Genomic DNA, 16809 nt, shown 5'->3' on the forward strand with positions numbered 1-16809 from the left:
ACTGGGAGTGTGCAACATGTAAGCATGGCGTGTAACATCATCTGTGAAATGGACAAGGTTTAGTGCCCAAAAGAGAGTTGCTTAAAGTTCAGATCCCTCAGAGAGACCCAGGGCCAAAATAGCCCATCTTAGACCGATGGAAAGTAGTGCGTACATATCTAAGAGGAGATGGGGTCCAGTCCAGACAAGTATAGTGGTAGACTGGAAGTGAGTGAGAAACTGGATGACTGCAGATAGGACCAAGGGCAGAATCCTGGGGAATCAACTTAGTTGCTGACCATCTGGTTAGTATGGAGTTAAGAGTGTGGGCTCAGATGGTTGGCATTGTGAGAAACCTGAGTGGAGACAGTTCTTGCCACACCGTATTTCCATATAATTCCTCTAAAAGACAACATGACCATTGTACTTTGCCTTGCTGTAAATTGAAAGCCCCCACCACTATATTTACTCAAGCATTACCGGAATAAGGTCAGCACACTTTATAAATGTCCACATTCACTGACCAGTCTCTAACTGCATCATGGAGTGGAGAGTTGCAGGTCTCCTAGTGCTGTCCTGTCTCTTGGGCTCCTATGCACAACCACCGTGAGTATTTTTAGTTATGACTCATTAAGATGTTGTCAATATCAGTGTCTTCAGAAAAGGAATAACCAAAAAAAAAAGATAAACTTGTGAAATAGGTCATCTAAAATTTTAAAAACCTTGTAATTATCTGTTCTAATCTAGGGCTAATAAAAAAAAAAATTGTTTATATACTGTATAATGATTTTAGCTTTTTTGTCCCATGAATTGCCTACAATCTGTAGTATTAGTAGTATCTTTACCTACAAGGCAGATGACTCTGGCAGACCTGGGGGTCTTTGTCAGGTTCTTGGCTGCCATCATGTTGTGAGGCACAAGTGGGATGATAGCAGTGGCAGATCCAGAGCCTGGTCTCGGGAGGGGCACTTTCAGATTATTTTCTGTCCACCGCCACAAAACAATGGTGCTTATAGAACAGACTACACAGTGTAGAGGTATACTGTATATTGTGTGGCACAGTGTATGCTATATGTGTATAACAAACGTATTTCACATGAAAACTTACAGTTACTTGGCTTGGCCCTTGGGGATCTTGGACACCACTTCAACACTTTGGCCGGGGGCTCGGTGGAGCTGATGTTGTGTTTTATCCTAATAAGGATTTGGAGAAGGGGCAGAGGGATAGCAGAGCAGGGAGAGGCTGGTGCTGCTAATAGGGGCACATACCATGGGGGAGTAATAAAGCCCCCCCCCCAGTAGAAATAAATACCCCCTTGTAATGCCCCCAGTATAAAATACCCCTATACAGTGCCCTCATAGTGCTCCTCTCCCCCCTTCCTCCTAGTGCCCCCCATAATGTACCAGTATAAAATTCCCCAGTAGATGCCCTCAGTGTCCCCCATAATTTGCAAGTATAAAATACCCCTTCTTAGTGCCCCCCGTAGATGACCCCATAGTACTCCTCTCCCCCTTCCCCATAGTGCCCACCATAATGTGTCCCAGTATAAAATTATACTGTACAGAGCCCCCATATAAAATACCCCTTCTTTATGACCTCAGTAGATGCCCCTATAGTGCACCCAATAATGTGCCAGCAATAAAAGCAATCCCCTCCAATCATGTGCCAGTAATAAAAGCACTCCCCCTCAATCATGTGCCAGTAATAACAGCCCCCCCATCATGTGGCAGTAATAACAGCCCCCTCATCATGTGGCAGTGATAACAGCCCCCCCATTATGTGCCAGTAATAACAGCCCCCCCATTATGTGCCAGTAATAACAGCCCCCCATTATGTGCCAGTAATAACAGCCCCCCCATTATGTGCCAGTAATAACAGCCCCCCCATTATGTGCCAGTAATAACAGCCCCCCCCATTATGTGCCAGTAATAACAGCCCCCCTATTATGTGCCAGTAATAACAGCCTCCCCCCATTATGTGCCAGTAACAACAGCCTCCCCCCATTATTTGCCAGTAATAACAGCCCCCCTTTATGTGCCAGTAATAACATAGTAACAGCCTCTTCCCCATTATGTGCCAGTAATAACAGCCTCCCCCCATTATGTGCCAGTAATAACAGCCCCCTCCCATTATGTGCCAGTAATAACAGCCCCCCATTATGTGCCAGTAATAACAGCCCCCCACCAATTATGTGCCAGTAATAACAGCCCCTCCCCCATTATGTGTCAGTAATAACAGCCCCCCCATTATGTGCCAGTAATAACAGCCCCCCCCCCATTATGTGCCAGTAATAACAGTAAAAGTATTGTATATAGTACAAAAAAAACCACTTATACTTACCTCCTTGGCAGCGATGCGATGCAGGCCTCTTCCGGCCTGTGTCCCGCGCTGTACGGCTCAGGCGGCGCGATGATGTCATCGCGCCGCCTGTGCCGGCCCCTGATAGCCCCCCCCCGAGCTGCTCAGAGGTGGGGGCGGCGGTGGGGCACAGGAAGCGCTCATCTCCATAGTCATCTGTATCGCCGTCCTCAGGACAGCGATACAGAAGGCTGTGTGGAGGAGCAGGGAAGAGGACACCCCTCTTCCCTGCTCCTCCACACAGCCTTCTGTATCGCTGTCCTGAGGACGGCGATACAGATGACTATGGAGATGAGCGCTTCCTGTGCCCCGCCGCCAGCCCCCACCTCTGAGCAGCTCGGGGGGGGGGGGGCAAGTGCCTTGTCGTCGTCCCCCCAGGATCCGCCACTGGATGATAGAAGGAGGCCCTTTCTATCTATCAAGCTCCTTATAGACTGTGGCATTCGAGAGGTTAAATGGCTGGTATCAGAGGTCAATTACTGCTGGGCTTCCCCTGTGGATGGCATGGACACAGCTTTTGCGATCCTATGACGTGCATATCCTGCATGGAGCTTTTACACTAGGTATTCCATAATTTACACGAATGACATGGTGATTAAAGGGGTTGTACAAGATCATAAAGACCTGGCTGCTTTCTTTCAGAAACATCAGCATCACACCTAGCCATGGCTTGTGTCAGATATCTACTCAACTCCATTGGAATAGAGAGAAGATAAAGAAAATCTTGATGACCACTGTGTTGCCTCCTTGATTTGCAGTACAAGGACAAATAACACTTGTCTATAGTACGTGAATCCCACCAAACAGCTCCTTAAATCTCAGCTTCCAACAGTTTTCTTCACATAATATTTAGGGTTACGGCAGCTTTATCTGATTAGGACAACGCTGACTGACCCGATGTGAAAGAGACACCACTATTTATACATATTATTCTTCATCATAGACTGTATTCAGACAAGTACATATTATTCCAACAATGGTCCTGAGGACCCCCATTTTACAGTCTAGTGATGAGCGGCATAAGCAATATTCAAATTTGCGATATTTTGCAAATTTTTGTCCAAATATTCACCAAAAATTAACAAATTCAAGAATTTGTGATCTCCAGTCATTATTTACTTGATTGCGGAAATCGGCAATGTTATACATTTGCAATAAAAATTTGTGATTCGAATATTTGCGCTCAACGCTATTACAGTCCAATGCAGCCACACAGTCGTAGAGGGCTAGCCAACTATATGCTCTATAGGACTTATGCAGAAGGGCAATCTTTATTGGAGCAACAAGTTATGTAGTCACATTTAAAAACATATTCATCCCATACAGACGGCGATGTAAAGCACCCCACTCCCAGGCGTGCTCCCCGAATAGGGACAAGTTATATCACCTCCCTACCATAAGATAACATCAAAATAACAGGATTTGAAATACATAAACATAATAGACACAAATAAGGCATCATCTTGCTGATAAATTATGAATAAGAAGAAAAAAATGTTTTTAATAGACTCAATCAGATACCCTTAGAAACATCGCCCTAAACCAATAATGTGCAAAAATGAAATCCAATATGCATGAACTCTTTCATGACAGGCGATTTTCCGTTTTCTTTTTTTAGTTTTAGCTTTTTACTCCCAGCCCTCCCAAAGCCATAACTTTTTTATTTTTCTGTTCACATAGCTGTATGCAGGAAAAGATGCCCTTTCTGACTATTGCATAAAATGTGGTAGGAAGCGGGGAAAAAGTTATAATTGGGGTGAAATTGGAAATTCCAGAACAGTTTTTTGGGGTTTTGTTTTTATGGCGTTCCCTATATTATAAAACTGACTAGTTAGGGTCCATTTACACGTCCGTGGAATGGGTCCGCATCCGTTCCGCAATATCCGTAACGGGGGCGGACCCATTCATTCTCAATGGGGCAGGAATAGATGCGGAGAGCACACTAAGTGCTCTCCTCATCCGCGTTTCGGGAGCTGTGAATCGGAAGAACAGAACATGTCCTATTCTTGTCCGCAATTGTAGACAAGAATAGGCAGTTCTATGGGGGTGCCAGCCGGGTGTGTTTTCGGATCCACAATACACTACGGACGTGTGAATGGACCCTTACTTTTATTCTTCAGGACAGTACGAATCTGGCAATACTACATATGTATATTTTTTATTGCGTTTTTATAGTGAGAATAAGAAAAAACCCTTGAATATAATAATTTTTTACTTTTAGTCTCCATATTCTGACCCCTATAACTTTTTGTATTTATGTATGCAGAGCTGTGTGAGGGCTCCTTTTTTGCGGGGCGATCAGTGATACCATTTTGAGGCATGTACGACTTTTTAATCACTTTTTATAAAATTTTATAAAAAGGAGAGGAGCAGCGACAAGAAAATGACATATCGGCCGTTTTTTTTTCCATTTTGCCATTTTCCATTTAAAAATGTTTATATCTTAATAGTACGGGCATTTTTGCACGCCGGGATACCTATGATGTGTATTTTTTTTTTTTTTTCACAGAAATTGCTTAGCAGCAACCTCCTTTCTCACAGGAGGACAGGGGCTGCTGCTAACACATTCCAGCTCCCCCGATCCCCGTCGGTGGAAGCTGGAGGACATATGGAAGCGCACGCGTCCTGGTTTGCACACACTCAAATGCCGTGGTCAGGATTGACCACGGCATCTGAAGTGTTAAGTGACTGGCATTATCGCTGGTCTCAGACATTAGCCGTGGGTGTCTGCTGTATAAAACAGCAGGCACCTCACAGCTATGGCGTCTGCTCTGCTCCGGAGCGGGCACCATCTTTAAAGTCCAGACCACCGACATACAGTATATAGCCGTATGGCAGTCTGGAAGCAGTTAAAGTACAAAGTGCACACAAATGAGTAGGGAGATAGCGCTGCCATGGAAAAAACAACCCAATGCACATTAGCGCTCAACAGCAGCGTCCTCAGGGTATATGAGGCTCCAACATGTAGGGACAGGAAACAGTGGACAGTTCTGGTGCCAGTTTCCAGCACTGGCACTATTGCAAAACAGCCATTTCGACTCCAGTTACCCTGTCAATAGGATATTGAGGATCATCAATAGTTAAGAACAGAAGATCCCCTTCAATGGCCACAGGGCTGGACTAGCCATAGACCCTACAGGGAAATTTCCTGGAGGGCTAATGCTCAGAGGGTCACCCAAGCCCTCCTCATGGCCACTGGCTAGGTACATAACGACCTGATGCTCCCAGCTTTAATTAATGCTAGGATCATCAGGTACTTATTCACCTGGCCAGCAGCCACAGGGGGCCTCCTGAATTCATCTTTATCACCGTCTTCACTATGGTCATAGGGCAGTATATTATGCTGCAGTGTGGTATTTGGTCTTGTTGGGGCGGTATTTTGTACTGCATTATGGTATTGTTGGCCCCGTCTACTTCTGTAGTCCCTGCCTACTTCTGACAACTTCCTAAGTTTTCCCTTATGGTGTCAGGATGCGGTGTTTTACTATATAAATCAAACCTACTAATGTCCCTAGGACCAACTTACACCTTTTAATCCTGCACCTCCTTAATCCTAAAATTTAACCTTTAATCAATAATTATTTTAATATGTTACTTGAGGATACTTTTAAAATTGCCAGTTCGTCTCTGCACTTGAGGGTAATATCTATACTTAGTGATCTCCTAACTAGGAATAAACATTGTTGCCTTACTGGCTGCGCGCTGCCAGTATTTTGCTATAGGTACAATGTATCATATGTCTCCTACTAGTGTTTTGCTAGAGACTATACTGAATTAAATCATGAGACCAACACTGTCCCCCGACATGTTTCGCCGAGTACCGGCGTCTTCAGGGGTTAGGGCAGAGTGTGAGCGTGTTCCTGCTCGGCTTGATTTATAACCTCTGTTTTGCTGTTAAAATGCAATGCATTATAGGGATAATGCATTGCATTTTAAAAGCAATCAAAATACTGTCTGTTATAGTATTCTTGTGGGACTATTAAGTGGTAAAAAAAAAAACTAATAAAATGTATTAAATAAAAAAATTCCATAAAAAAATACACTTTTTTTCCATTGAAAATATGCTTTTCAATGAAAAAAATTGCAAAAAAAAATAATCTCCCCAGTATATTTGGTATTGCCGTGTCCTTAACGACCCGGACTACATAAATATCACATGAATTATCCTCTATGTTGAACGCTGTAAAAAAAAATGGCAGAATTGCTAATTTATTCTTAGTTGCCATCGAAAAAAACATAATAACAAGTGATCAAGAAGCGCCATTTACTCCAAAATAATAGCAATGAAAAATACAAGTCATCCAGCAAGTATGGGTCTTGGGAAGCGGCAATGTAAAAACATTAAAAAAAAAGATGTTTTATTGCAAAAAAGTAGTAAAACATAAAAAAAAAACTATATGTATTTGGTATCTCTGTAATCGTACTGACCCAGAGAATAAAGATATTATGTTATTTATACAGAAAAATGAACGCCGTAAAATTTAGAACGTAAAAACGTAGTGGCAGTATTGCTGTTTTTCCCATCTCCCTCCCAGAAATAGTTAATAAAATTTAATCAGAAAGGTTTGTGTATCCCCAAATGGCGCCATTAAAAACCACTTGTCCCGCAAAAAAACAGGCCCTCATAAAGCTATATAGACGGAAAAATAAAAAAGTTATAGCTCTTGGAAAGCGACGCTGAAAAGAGGAAGGAAACGCTTGGTCAGTAAGGCCCAAAACAGGCTGGTCACTAAAGGGTTAAGTTCCCAGTCAGTCCCTGAATGGCCATTTTTACTTGACATTATTCTAAGTAGATTGTTGGAGACATTTGCACATTTTGTTTTCTTTTATTAATTCTGTTTTCTAAGCTGGGCAACCCTTTCAACAAACCCATTTATGTTCTAGGTTATATCTGAACATTGGGTTGTCTTCCTGGGTTTTCACGGCATAGTCTGAGGGAATAAAGTTTCTCCACTAGTGTTGAGCGCGAATATTCGAAAAGCAAATGTTTATCGCGAATATCGGCACTTCGAGAATTCGCAAATATTTAGAATATAGTGCTATATATAATGACGAATATTTGTTTTTTTGTTTTTTGTTTTTTAACACAGTACTTTTCAGGTGATCATCCATCCCTTCTTCTAGCTTGTGGGCCAATGAGAAAGCTTTGTCACAGCTTAGCAACATCCCTAGCAACCAATAGAAAAGTTGCCTACCCCTTACTATATAAAAAGAACCTCCCCAGTGAAAAAATATGCCGAAAATTTGCAAGCGCAAATATATTGGAGCACTCTATCTGCATATAAAGCTATTCTAATGTTCTGCCAACCATTTTCTCCAGTCTCAAGAAACTTATACCAGCTTAAAAAATGTAGCATAAGTGACCCAAGTCTGTATTTTGCGCACATTACGCGAATATTACATTGCCGATTTTCGCAATCAAGAATATAATCTTGAAATTCTCTAATTCACGTATATATGACGAATATGCTAAAAAAAAAAATCGCAAAATATTGCAAATTCGAATATTGCCCCTGCTCATCACTAAAAACCACCAAATTTGTGTAATGAGTCTTATAGGCTAGGCAAAATAAATATGCAAAGTATATCTCCTCTAGGAAGAACTGGCTCTCTAGTGATACCTATTGGGGGAAGCTTTCTTATGAGCCAATGTCCAACCTTTTACTAGGCCTTGTAACATGACTAAGACAAAGCAAACCAAATTCTTCTTCATAAGTAAAATATGCTTGTCCCTTGTTGGCACAGAGCTGTGATTTATTGGGTAATTCACTTCGACTTGGGAGACAAAGTTGGTGTACAGGATGAGTAATTAAAGTTTCCACCATATTATAACTTTTTCTTCTCTGAACAGATGCACTTTGATTACTCCTGGAATACTACGTTCTGACACGGAAGAAACTATTGTACTTGATGGACATGGCTTCGGATTTGAGGCCGATATCAGAGTCCAGAATGTTCCACTGAAGACACGTTTGTTTGCTCAGAGCAAGATCTCTGTCAATAGTAAAAATAGCTTCTTGGGAACAACTACCATAAATGTAAGTTACCCACATATAACCAATGTGTAGCCATATGTTGTAGGATGTATTATTGAGTAATGCTCACAACAAGAAATCACACCGGAAGATCCCCATATCTGGGAGCTCTGTTTATAGGAAGAGTTAGATCCCCTGCTTGCATTCTGTCCTCCCATTGAGGACAAAATGTTCAGATATTCAGGTACCTCTCCACTTGGTCATCTACTGGATGTAGCCACCAGCTCCCTTAGCTTTCATAATTGGGGTCAAGAGTAGAGTTGGATGCTGGATGTTCGGGTTCGAGAAGTTCGGCCGAACTTCCCGGAAAGGTTCGGGTTCGGGATCCGAACCCGATCCGAACTTTCGTCCCGAACCCGAACCCCATTGAAGTCAATGGGGACCCGAACTTTTCGGCACTAAAAAGGCTGTAAAACAGCCCAGGAAAGAGCTAGAGGGCTGCAAAAGGCAGCAACATGTAGGTAAATCCTGTGCAAACAAATGTGGATAGGGAAATGAATTAAAATAAAAATAAAAAATAAAAAAATGACCCAATATCAATTGGACAGAGGTCCCATAGCAGAGAATCTGGTTTCACATCAGCAGAGAATCAGTCTCTTCATGCCATAGCAAAGAATCTGGCTTCATGTCAGCACAGAATCAGTCTCTTCATGCCATAGCAGAGAATCTGGCTTCATGTCAGCACAGAATCTGTCTTCATGTCATAGCAGAGAATCAGGCTTCACGTCACCCACCACTGGAACAGGCCACTGTCACACATTTAGGCCCAGGTACCCAGACAGAGGAGAGAGGTCCCGTAACAGAGAATCTGGCCTTATGTCAGCGCAGAATCTGTCTTCATGTCATAGCAGAGAATCAGGCTTCACGTCACCCACCACTGGAACAGGCCACTGTCACACATTTAGGCCCCGGCACCCAGACAGAGGAGAGCGGTCCCGTAACAGAGAATCTGGCCTTATGTCAGCGCAGAATCTGTATTCATGTCATAGCAGAGAATCAGGCTTCACGTCACCCACCACTGGAACAGGCCACTGTCACACATTTAGGCCCAGGTACCCAGGCAGAGGAGAGAGGTCCCGTAACAGAGAATCTGGCCTGATGTCAGCACAGAATCTGTCTTCATGTCATAGCAGAGAATCAGGCTTCACGTCACCCACCACTGGAACAGGCCACTGTCACACATTTAGGCCCAGGCACCCAGGCAGAGGAGAGAGGTCCCGTAACAGAGAATCTGGCCTGATGTCAGCACAGAATCTGTCTTCATGTCATAGCAGAGAATCAGGCTTCACGTCACCCACCACTCGAACAGGCCACTGTCACACATTTAGGCTCAGGCACCCAGGCAGAGGAGAGAGGTCCCGTAACAGAGAATCTGGCCTGATGTCAGCACAGAATCTGTCTTCATGTCATAGCAGAGAATCAGGCTTCACGTCACCCACCACTGGAACAGGCCACTGTCACATATTTAGGCCCAGGCACCCAGGCAGAGGAGAGAGGTCGCGTAACAGAGAATCTGGCTACATGTCAGCACAGAATAAGTCTTCATGTCATAGCAGAGAATCAGGCTTCACGTCACCCACCACTGGAACAGGCCACTGTCACACATTTAGGCCCCGGCACCCAGACAGAGGAGAGGTTCATTCAACTTTGGGTTGCCACGCAATATAATGGTAAAATGAAATTAAAAATAGTATTGAATGAGGAAGTGCCCTGGAGTAGAATAATATATTGTTAAGGGGAGGTAGTTAATATCTAATCTGCACAAGGGATGGACAGGTCCTGTGGGATCCATGCCTGGTTCATTTTTATGAACGTCAGCTTGTCCACATTGGCTGTAGACAGGCGGCTGCGTTTGTCTGTAATGACGCCCCCTGCCGTGCTGAATACACGTTCAGACAAAACGCTGGCCGCCGGGCAGGCCAGCACCTCCAAGGCATAAAAGGCTAGCTCTGGCCACGTGGAAAATTTGGAGACCCAGAAGTTGAATGGGGCCGAACCATCAGTCAGTACGTGGAGGGGTGTGCACAGGTACTGTTCCACCATGTTAGTGAAATGTTGCCTCCTGCTAACACGTTCCGTATCAGGTGGTGGTACACTTAGCTGTGGCGTGGTGACAAAACTTTTCCACATCTCTGCCATGCTAACCCTGCCCTCAGAGGAGCTGGCCGTGACACAGCTGCTTTGGCGACCTCTTGCTCCTCCTCTGCCTTTGCCTTGGGCTTCCACTTGTTCCCCTGTGACATTTGGGAATGCTCTCAGTAGCTCGTCTACCGCCGTGCGTTTGTACTCGCGCATCTTCCTATCACGCTCCAGTGTAGGAAGTAAGGTGGGCACATTGTCTTTGTACCGGGGATCCAGCAAGGTGGCAACCCAGTAGTCCGCACACGTTAAAATGTGGGCAACTCTGCTGTCGTTGCGCAGGCACTGCAGCATGTAGTCGCTCATGTGTGCCAGGCTGCCCAGAGGTAAGGACAAGCTGTCCTCTGTGGGAGGCGTATCGTCATCGTCCTGTGTTTCCCCCCAGCCACGCACCAGTGATGGGCCCGAGCTGCTTTGGGTGCCACCCCGCTCTGAACATGCTTCATCCTCATCCTCCTCCACCTCCTCCTCATCCTCGTCCTCCTCGTCCTCCAGTAGTGGGCCCTGTCAGGCCACATTTGTACCTGGCCTCTGGTGTTGCAAAAAACCTCCCTCTGAGTCACTCCATCATCGCCCTAAGTGTTTTCTCAAGGAGACATAGAAGTGGTATTGTAACGCTGATAACGGCGTCATCGCCACTGGCCATGTTGGTGGAGTACTCGAAACAGCGCAACAGGGCACACAGGTCTCGCATGGAGGCCCAGTCATTGGTGGTGAAGTGTGTCTGATCCGCAGTGCGACTGACCCGTGCGTGCTGCAGCTGAAACTCCACTATGGCCTGCTGCTGCTCGCACAGTCTGTCCAGCATATGCAAGGTGGAGTTCCACCTGGTGGGTACGTCGCATATGAGGCGGTGAGCGGGAAGGCCGAAGTTCCGCTGTAGCGCAGACAGGCGAGCAGCGGCAGGGTGTGAACGCCGGAAGCGCGAACAGACGGCCCGCACTTTATGCAGCAGCTCTGACATGTCGGGGTAGTTGCGAATGAACTTCTGCACCACCAAATTCAGCACATGCGCCAGGCAAGGGATGTGCGTCAAACCAGCTAGTCCCAGAGCTGCAACGAGATTTGGCCCATTATCGCACACCATCAGGCCGGGCTTGAGGCTCACCGGCAGCAACCACTCATCGGTCTGTTGTTCCATACCCCGCCACAACTCCTGTGCGGTGTGGGGCCTGTCCCCCAAACATATGTGTTTCAGAATGGCCTGCTGACGTTTACCCCGGGCTGTGCTGAAGTTGGTGGTGAAGGTGTGTGGCTGACTGGATGAGCAGGTGGAAGAAGAGGAGGAGGAAGCTGAGTAGGAGGAGGAGGAGACAGGAGGCAAAGAATGTTGCCCTGCGATCCTTGGCGGCGGAAGGACGTGCGCCAAACAGCTCTCCGCCTGGGGCCCAGCCGCCACTACATTTACCCAGTGTGCAGTTAGGGAGATATAGCGTCCCTGGCCGTGCTTACTGGTCCACGTATCTGTGGTTAGGTGGACCTTGCCACAGATGGCGTTGCGCAGTGCACACTTGATTTTATCGGACACTTGGTTGTGCAGGGAAGGCACGGCTCTCTTGGAGAAGTAGTGGCGGCTGGGAACAACATACTGTGGGACAGCAAGTGACATGAGCTGTTTGAAGCTGTGTGTGTCCACCAGCCTAAATGACAGCATTTCATAGGCCAGTAGTTTAGAAATGCTGGCATTCAGGGCCAGGGATCGAGGGTGGCTAGGTGGGAATTTACGCTTTCTCTCAAATGTTTGTGAGATGGAGAGCTGAACGCTGCCGTGTGACATGGTTGAGATGCTTGGTGACGCAGGTGGTGGTGTTGGTGGTACATCCCATGTTTGCTGGGCGGCAGGTGCCAACGTTCCTCCAGAGGCAGAGGAAGAGGCTGAGGCGGCAGCAGCAGCAGCAGAAGAGGCCGAGGCAGCAGCAGAAGAGGCCGAGGTGGCAGCAGAAGAAGGGGCAGCAGAGGGAGCCTGAGTGACTTCCTTGTTTTTAAGGTGTTTACTCCACTGCAGTTCATGCTTTGCATTCAGGTGCCTGGTCATGCAGGTTGTGCTAAGGTTCAGAACGTTAATGCCTCGCTTCAGGATCTGATGGCACAGCATGCAAACCACTCGGGTCTTGTCGTCAGCACATTGTTTGAAGAAGTGCCATGCCTGGGAACTCCTTGAAGCTGCCTTTGGGGTGCTCGGTCCCAGATGGCGGCGGTCAGTAGCAGGCGAAGTCTCTTGGCGGCGGGTGTTCTGATTTTGCCCACTGCTCCCTCTTTTGCTACGCTGTTGGCTCGGTCTCACCACTGCCTCTTCCTCCGAACTGTGAAAGTCAGTGGCACGACCTTCATTCCATGTGGGGTCTAGGACCTCATCGTCCCCTGCATCGTCTTCCACCCAGTCTTGACCCCTGACCTCCTGTTCAGTCTGCACACTGCAGAAAGACGCAGCAGTTGGCACCTGTGTTTCGTCATCATCAGAGACGTGCTGAGGTGGTATTCCCATGTCCTCATCATCAGGAAAAATAAGTGGTTGTGCGTTAGTGCATTCTATCTCTTCCACCCCTGGGGAAGGGCTAGGTGGATGCCCTTGGGAAACCCTGGCAGCAGAGTCTTCAAACAGCATAAGAGACTGCTGCATAACTTGAGGCTCAGACAGTTTCCCTGATATGCATGGGGGTGATGTGACAGACCGATGGGCTTGGTTTTCATGCGCCATCTGTGCGCTTTCTGCAGAAGACTGGGTGGGAGATAATGTGAACGTGCTGGATCCACTGTCGGCCACCCAATTGACTAATGCCTGCACCTGCTCAGGCCTTACCATCCTTAGAACGGCATTGGGCCCCACCAAATATCGCTGTAAATTCTGCTGGCTACTGGGACCTGAGGTAGTTGGTACACTAGGACGTGTGGCTGTGGCAGAACGGCCACGTCCTCTCCCAGCACCAGAGGGTCCACTAACACCACCACGACCATGTCCACGTCCGCGTCCCTTATTAGATGTTTTCCTCATTGTTCCCGTTCACAACAATTTTGAGAATGGCAAATTTGGGAATGCTTTTTCAACCCAGAACAAAAAGTCTGCTTTTACGGTCACTACAAATAACTTGACCAGCTAAAACTGTGCAGATTTGGTTGAATAGAGATGTGAGACCTGTTTTTTTTTGCGCTGTGCGACAGTTATAGGTTTAATCACAGAATGACACTTCTATCAGCACGCTAGCGTGTGTCTTAGGTTTTTCTGAATCACACTATCAATACCTTCAATGTAAGATTTTCTTTTTGGGATAGATTTCAAGTAGGCCTCAAATACCACAAACTAGTTATTTTCAGAATGGCAAATTTGGGAATGCTTTTTCAACCCAGAACAAAAAGTCTGCTTTTACGGTCACTACAAATAACTTGACCAGCTAAAACTGTGCAGATTTGGTTGAATAGAGATGTGAGACCTGTTTTTTTTTTGCGCTGTGTGACAGTTATAGGTTTAATCACAGAATGACACTTCTATCAGCACGCTAGCGTGTGTCTTAGGTTTTTCTGAATCACACTATCAATACCTTCAATGTAAGATTTTCTTTTTGGGATAGATTTCAAGTAGGCCTCAAATACCACAAACTAGTAATTTTGAGAATGGCAAATTTGGAAATGCTATTTCAACCCAGAACAAAAAGTCTGCTTTTACGGTCACTACAAATAACTTGACCAACTAAAACTGTGCAGATTTGGTATAATAGAAATGTCAGGTCTATTTTTTAGGCTCTGGGTGACAGGCTCAACTTGCCCCTGATGTAATATATGGCCAAAAAATAACCACGCTGTTGATGGTTAAATGCACTTGGGTGACACAGGCTCAGCCTGCAGCTGATGTAGGATATAGCTCAAAATAACCACACTATCGATGGTTAAATACACTTGGTGATAGCTCGTGCTGGCGCACCACAAGTCACAAAATGGCCACCGATCACCCCAGAAAAAAAGTGATCTAAAAACGCTCTGGGCAGCCTCAAAAAAGTGAGCAAGTCAATAATAGCACTTCAATGATCCACAGCTGCAGATCGATTACAGAATGAAGTCTTTTGGAGGAGTTAATCTGCCTAATCTCGCCCTACCGTCGCAGCTGCAACCTCTCCCTATACTGATCATAGCAGAGTGACGTGCGGCGCTACGTGACTCCAGCTTAAATAGAGGCTGGGTCACATGGTGCACTGGCCAATCACAGCCATGCCAATAGTAGGCATGGCTGTGATGGCCTCTTGGGCCAAGTAGTATGACGCTTGTTGATTGGCTGCTTTGCAGCCTTTCAAAAAGCGCCAAGAAAGCGCCGAACACCGAACCCGAACCCGGACTTTTACGAAAATGTTCGGGTTCGGGTCCGTGTCACGGACACCCCAAAACTATACAGTTCGGGTTCGCTCATCCCTAGTCAAGAGGCCTGTTTTTTCTCGACACGTGGAATTCCCAGTCAGAGACTTATGGCATAACCTTTGGGTATATTATATGGGGGAGAGTTATCAAACTGGTGTAAAATAGAACTGGCTTAGTTGCCCATAGCAACCAATCAGATTCCACCTTTTATTTTCCATAGCTCCTTCTGAAAATGAAAGGTGTAATCTGATTGGCTCCTAGGGGAAGCTAAGCTAGTTCTACTTTACACCAGTTTGATAGATCTCTTTCTATGTGTCTAAAATAAGAAAACTCCTTAAAAGGCTATGTACAACTTTAAGGGCATTTTTTCAATTTGAGCTAAAAATATTTTTTTCAATTGGTCTTTATTAAAGATTTGAGCCCTTTTCCCTGCATAGGGCTGAGTTTCTTTACTGGCAGGATCTAGATTTTTTCTCTGCTCTGTCAGGCAGCTCAGCTAAGAGGCTCCTAATCTCTGACCTTACATTATAGCTCAATTCTTATCTTAGGCTACTTTCACACTGGCGTTTCTGGGTCCGCTTGTGAGATCCGTTTCATGGCTCTCACAAGCGGCCCAAAACTGATCAGTTTTGCCCCAATGCATTCTGAGTGGATAAGGATCCATTCAGAATGCATCAGTTTGCCTCCGTTCAGCCTCCATTCCGCTCTGGAGGCGGACACCAAAACGCTGCTTGCAGAGTTTTGATGTCCGCCTGACGATGCGGAGCCAAACGGATCCGTCCTGACTTACAATGTAAGTCAATGGGGACGGATCCGTTTTTAACAGACACAATATGGTGCAATTGAAAACAGATCCGCCTTCCATTGACTTTCAGTGTAAGTCAAAACTGATCCGTTTGCATTATCATGAACAAAAAATAAAATAATTTTTTTTTGTTCATGGTAATGCAAACGGTTCCGTTCTGAACGGATACACGCGTTAGCATTATAGGTGCGGATCCGTCTGTGCAGATACCAGACGGATCCGCACCTAACGCAGGTGTGAAAGTAGCCTTACTGATAAGATTGAGGCTGAAATTAGCATTTATGATTTTTAAGTAATTTTGAGCTAAGGTTTATTAGATGACCGGCACAGAGTCAAAGAAAAAAATGTGGGTTCAAGCAGTTAGAAAAACCTAACTCTTTGTGACAGAATGGCTCAATATCTTTTAATAAAGACCAATTGAAAAAAATGATTCTTAGCCCAAAATGAGTAAAATGCAATCATAAAAAATAGCCTTTAAGGTTAGGTAGCTAATGGAAGCAGGATTGGATCCTGTCCTGGTACACAATTCTGCACTGTAATTCCCAAAGCCTCTAATAAAGATAGTCACGTGTGACAACCTCTGTGACAACCTTTTGTCCTCTTTAGCTTCTAGAATGGGGGTCAGGGGAATGAATCATTTCCATTATTGACAGACCAGGCCATCTGTACTTAGTAAAGGATCTACCAATTATTTTTGATATTTCACTTTATTACTCTGTTGTGTTGTTCCCGTGGTTGTTATTTTGGTGAAGCAGATTTTTCCTATAGTGGTTCTCCTGAGTAATGTCAAACATCAGACTTGGCCTCCATATCTAGATAAATATTGTCCCCAGTCTACAAGATGGACAATAGTAACTGTATGTTCAAGATGTGCAGCTCTACAAGTGTGAATAAAACCCTTCCTATCTTCATGGATGATATATCTGTTCTGTAGGTTGTAGGGCTGTAGATTTGTGGTTGTAGTAGTGTGTACTGTACGGCATCTGAGCAGGTATGTACAGTTGGTGCTACCACTAGAGATGAACAAAGTTTTGTAAAATTCGATTTGGCTGCTTTGCTGAATTTTACAAAAAAATTTGCTTTGTGACAAATTACTTTATCATGAGATGCATTTTTTTGTGAGTAGTGAGTGCAATGACAGAAAGCTG

At 45.3% G+C, this 16809-nt stretch overlaps 1 protein-coding gene across 1 annotated transcript in view; it reads left to right on the top strand.

The window, feature by feature from the left end:
• The first annotated feature begins 505 nt into the window (after positions 1-505).
• Positions 506-16809, top strand: part of LOC120988562 (venom factor-like) — a 170604-nt gene continuing 154300 nt past the window's right edge. Inside the window, exons 1-2 of the mRNA XM_040416090.1 lie at positions 506-585; positions 8190-8376. Of these exons, the coding sequence (XP_040272024.1) occupies positions 521-585; positions 8190-8376 (252 nt within the window). The 5' untranslated portion in view covers positions 506-520. The remainder of the gene's footprint in view (positions 586-8189; positions 8377-16809) is intronic.

Source organism: Bufo bufo, chromosome 1 (genome assembly GCF_905171765.1).
Source record: "Bufo bufo chromosome 1, aBufBuf1.1, whole genome shotgun sequence".
Classification (NCBI taxonomy): Eukaryota; Metazoa; Chordata; class Amphibia; order Anura; family Bufonidae; genus Bufo; species Bufo bufo.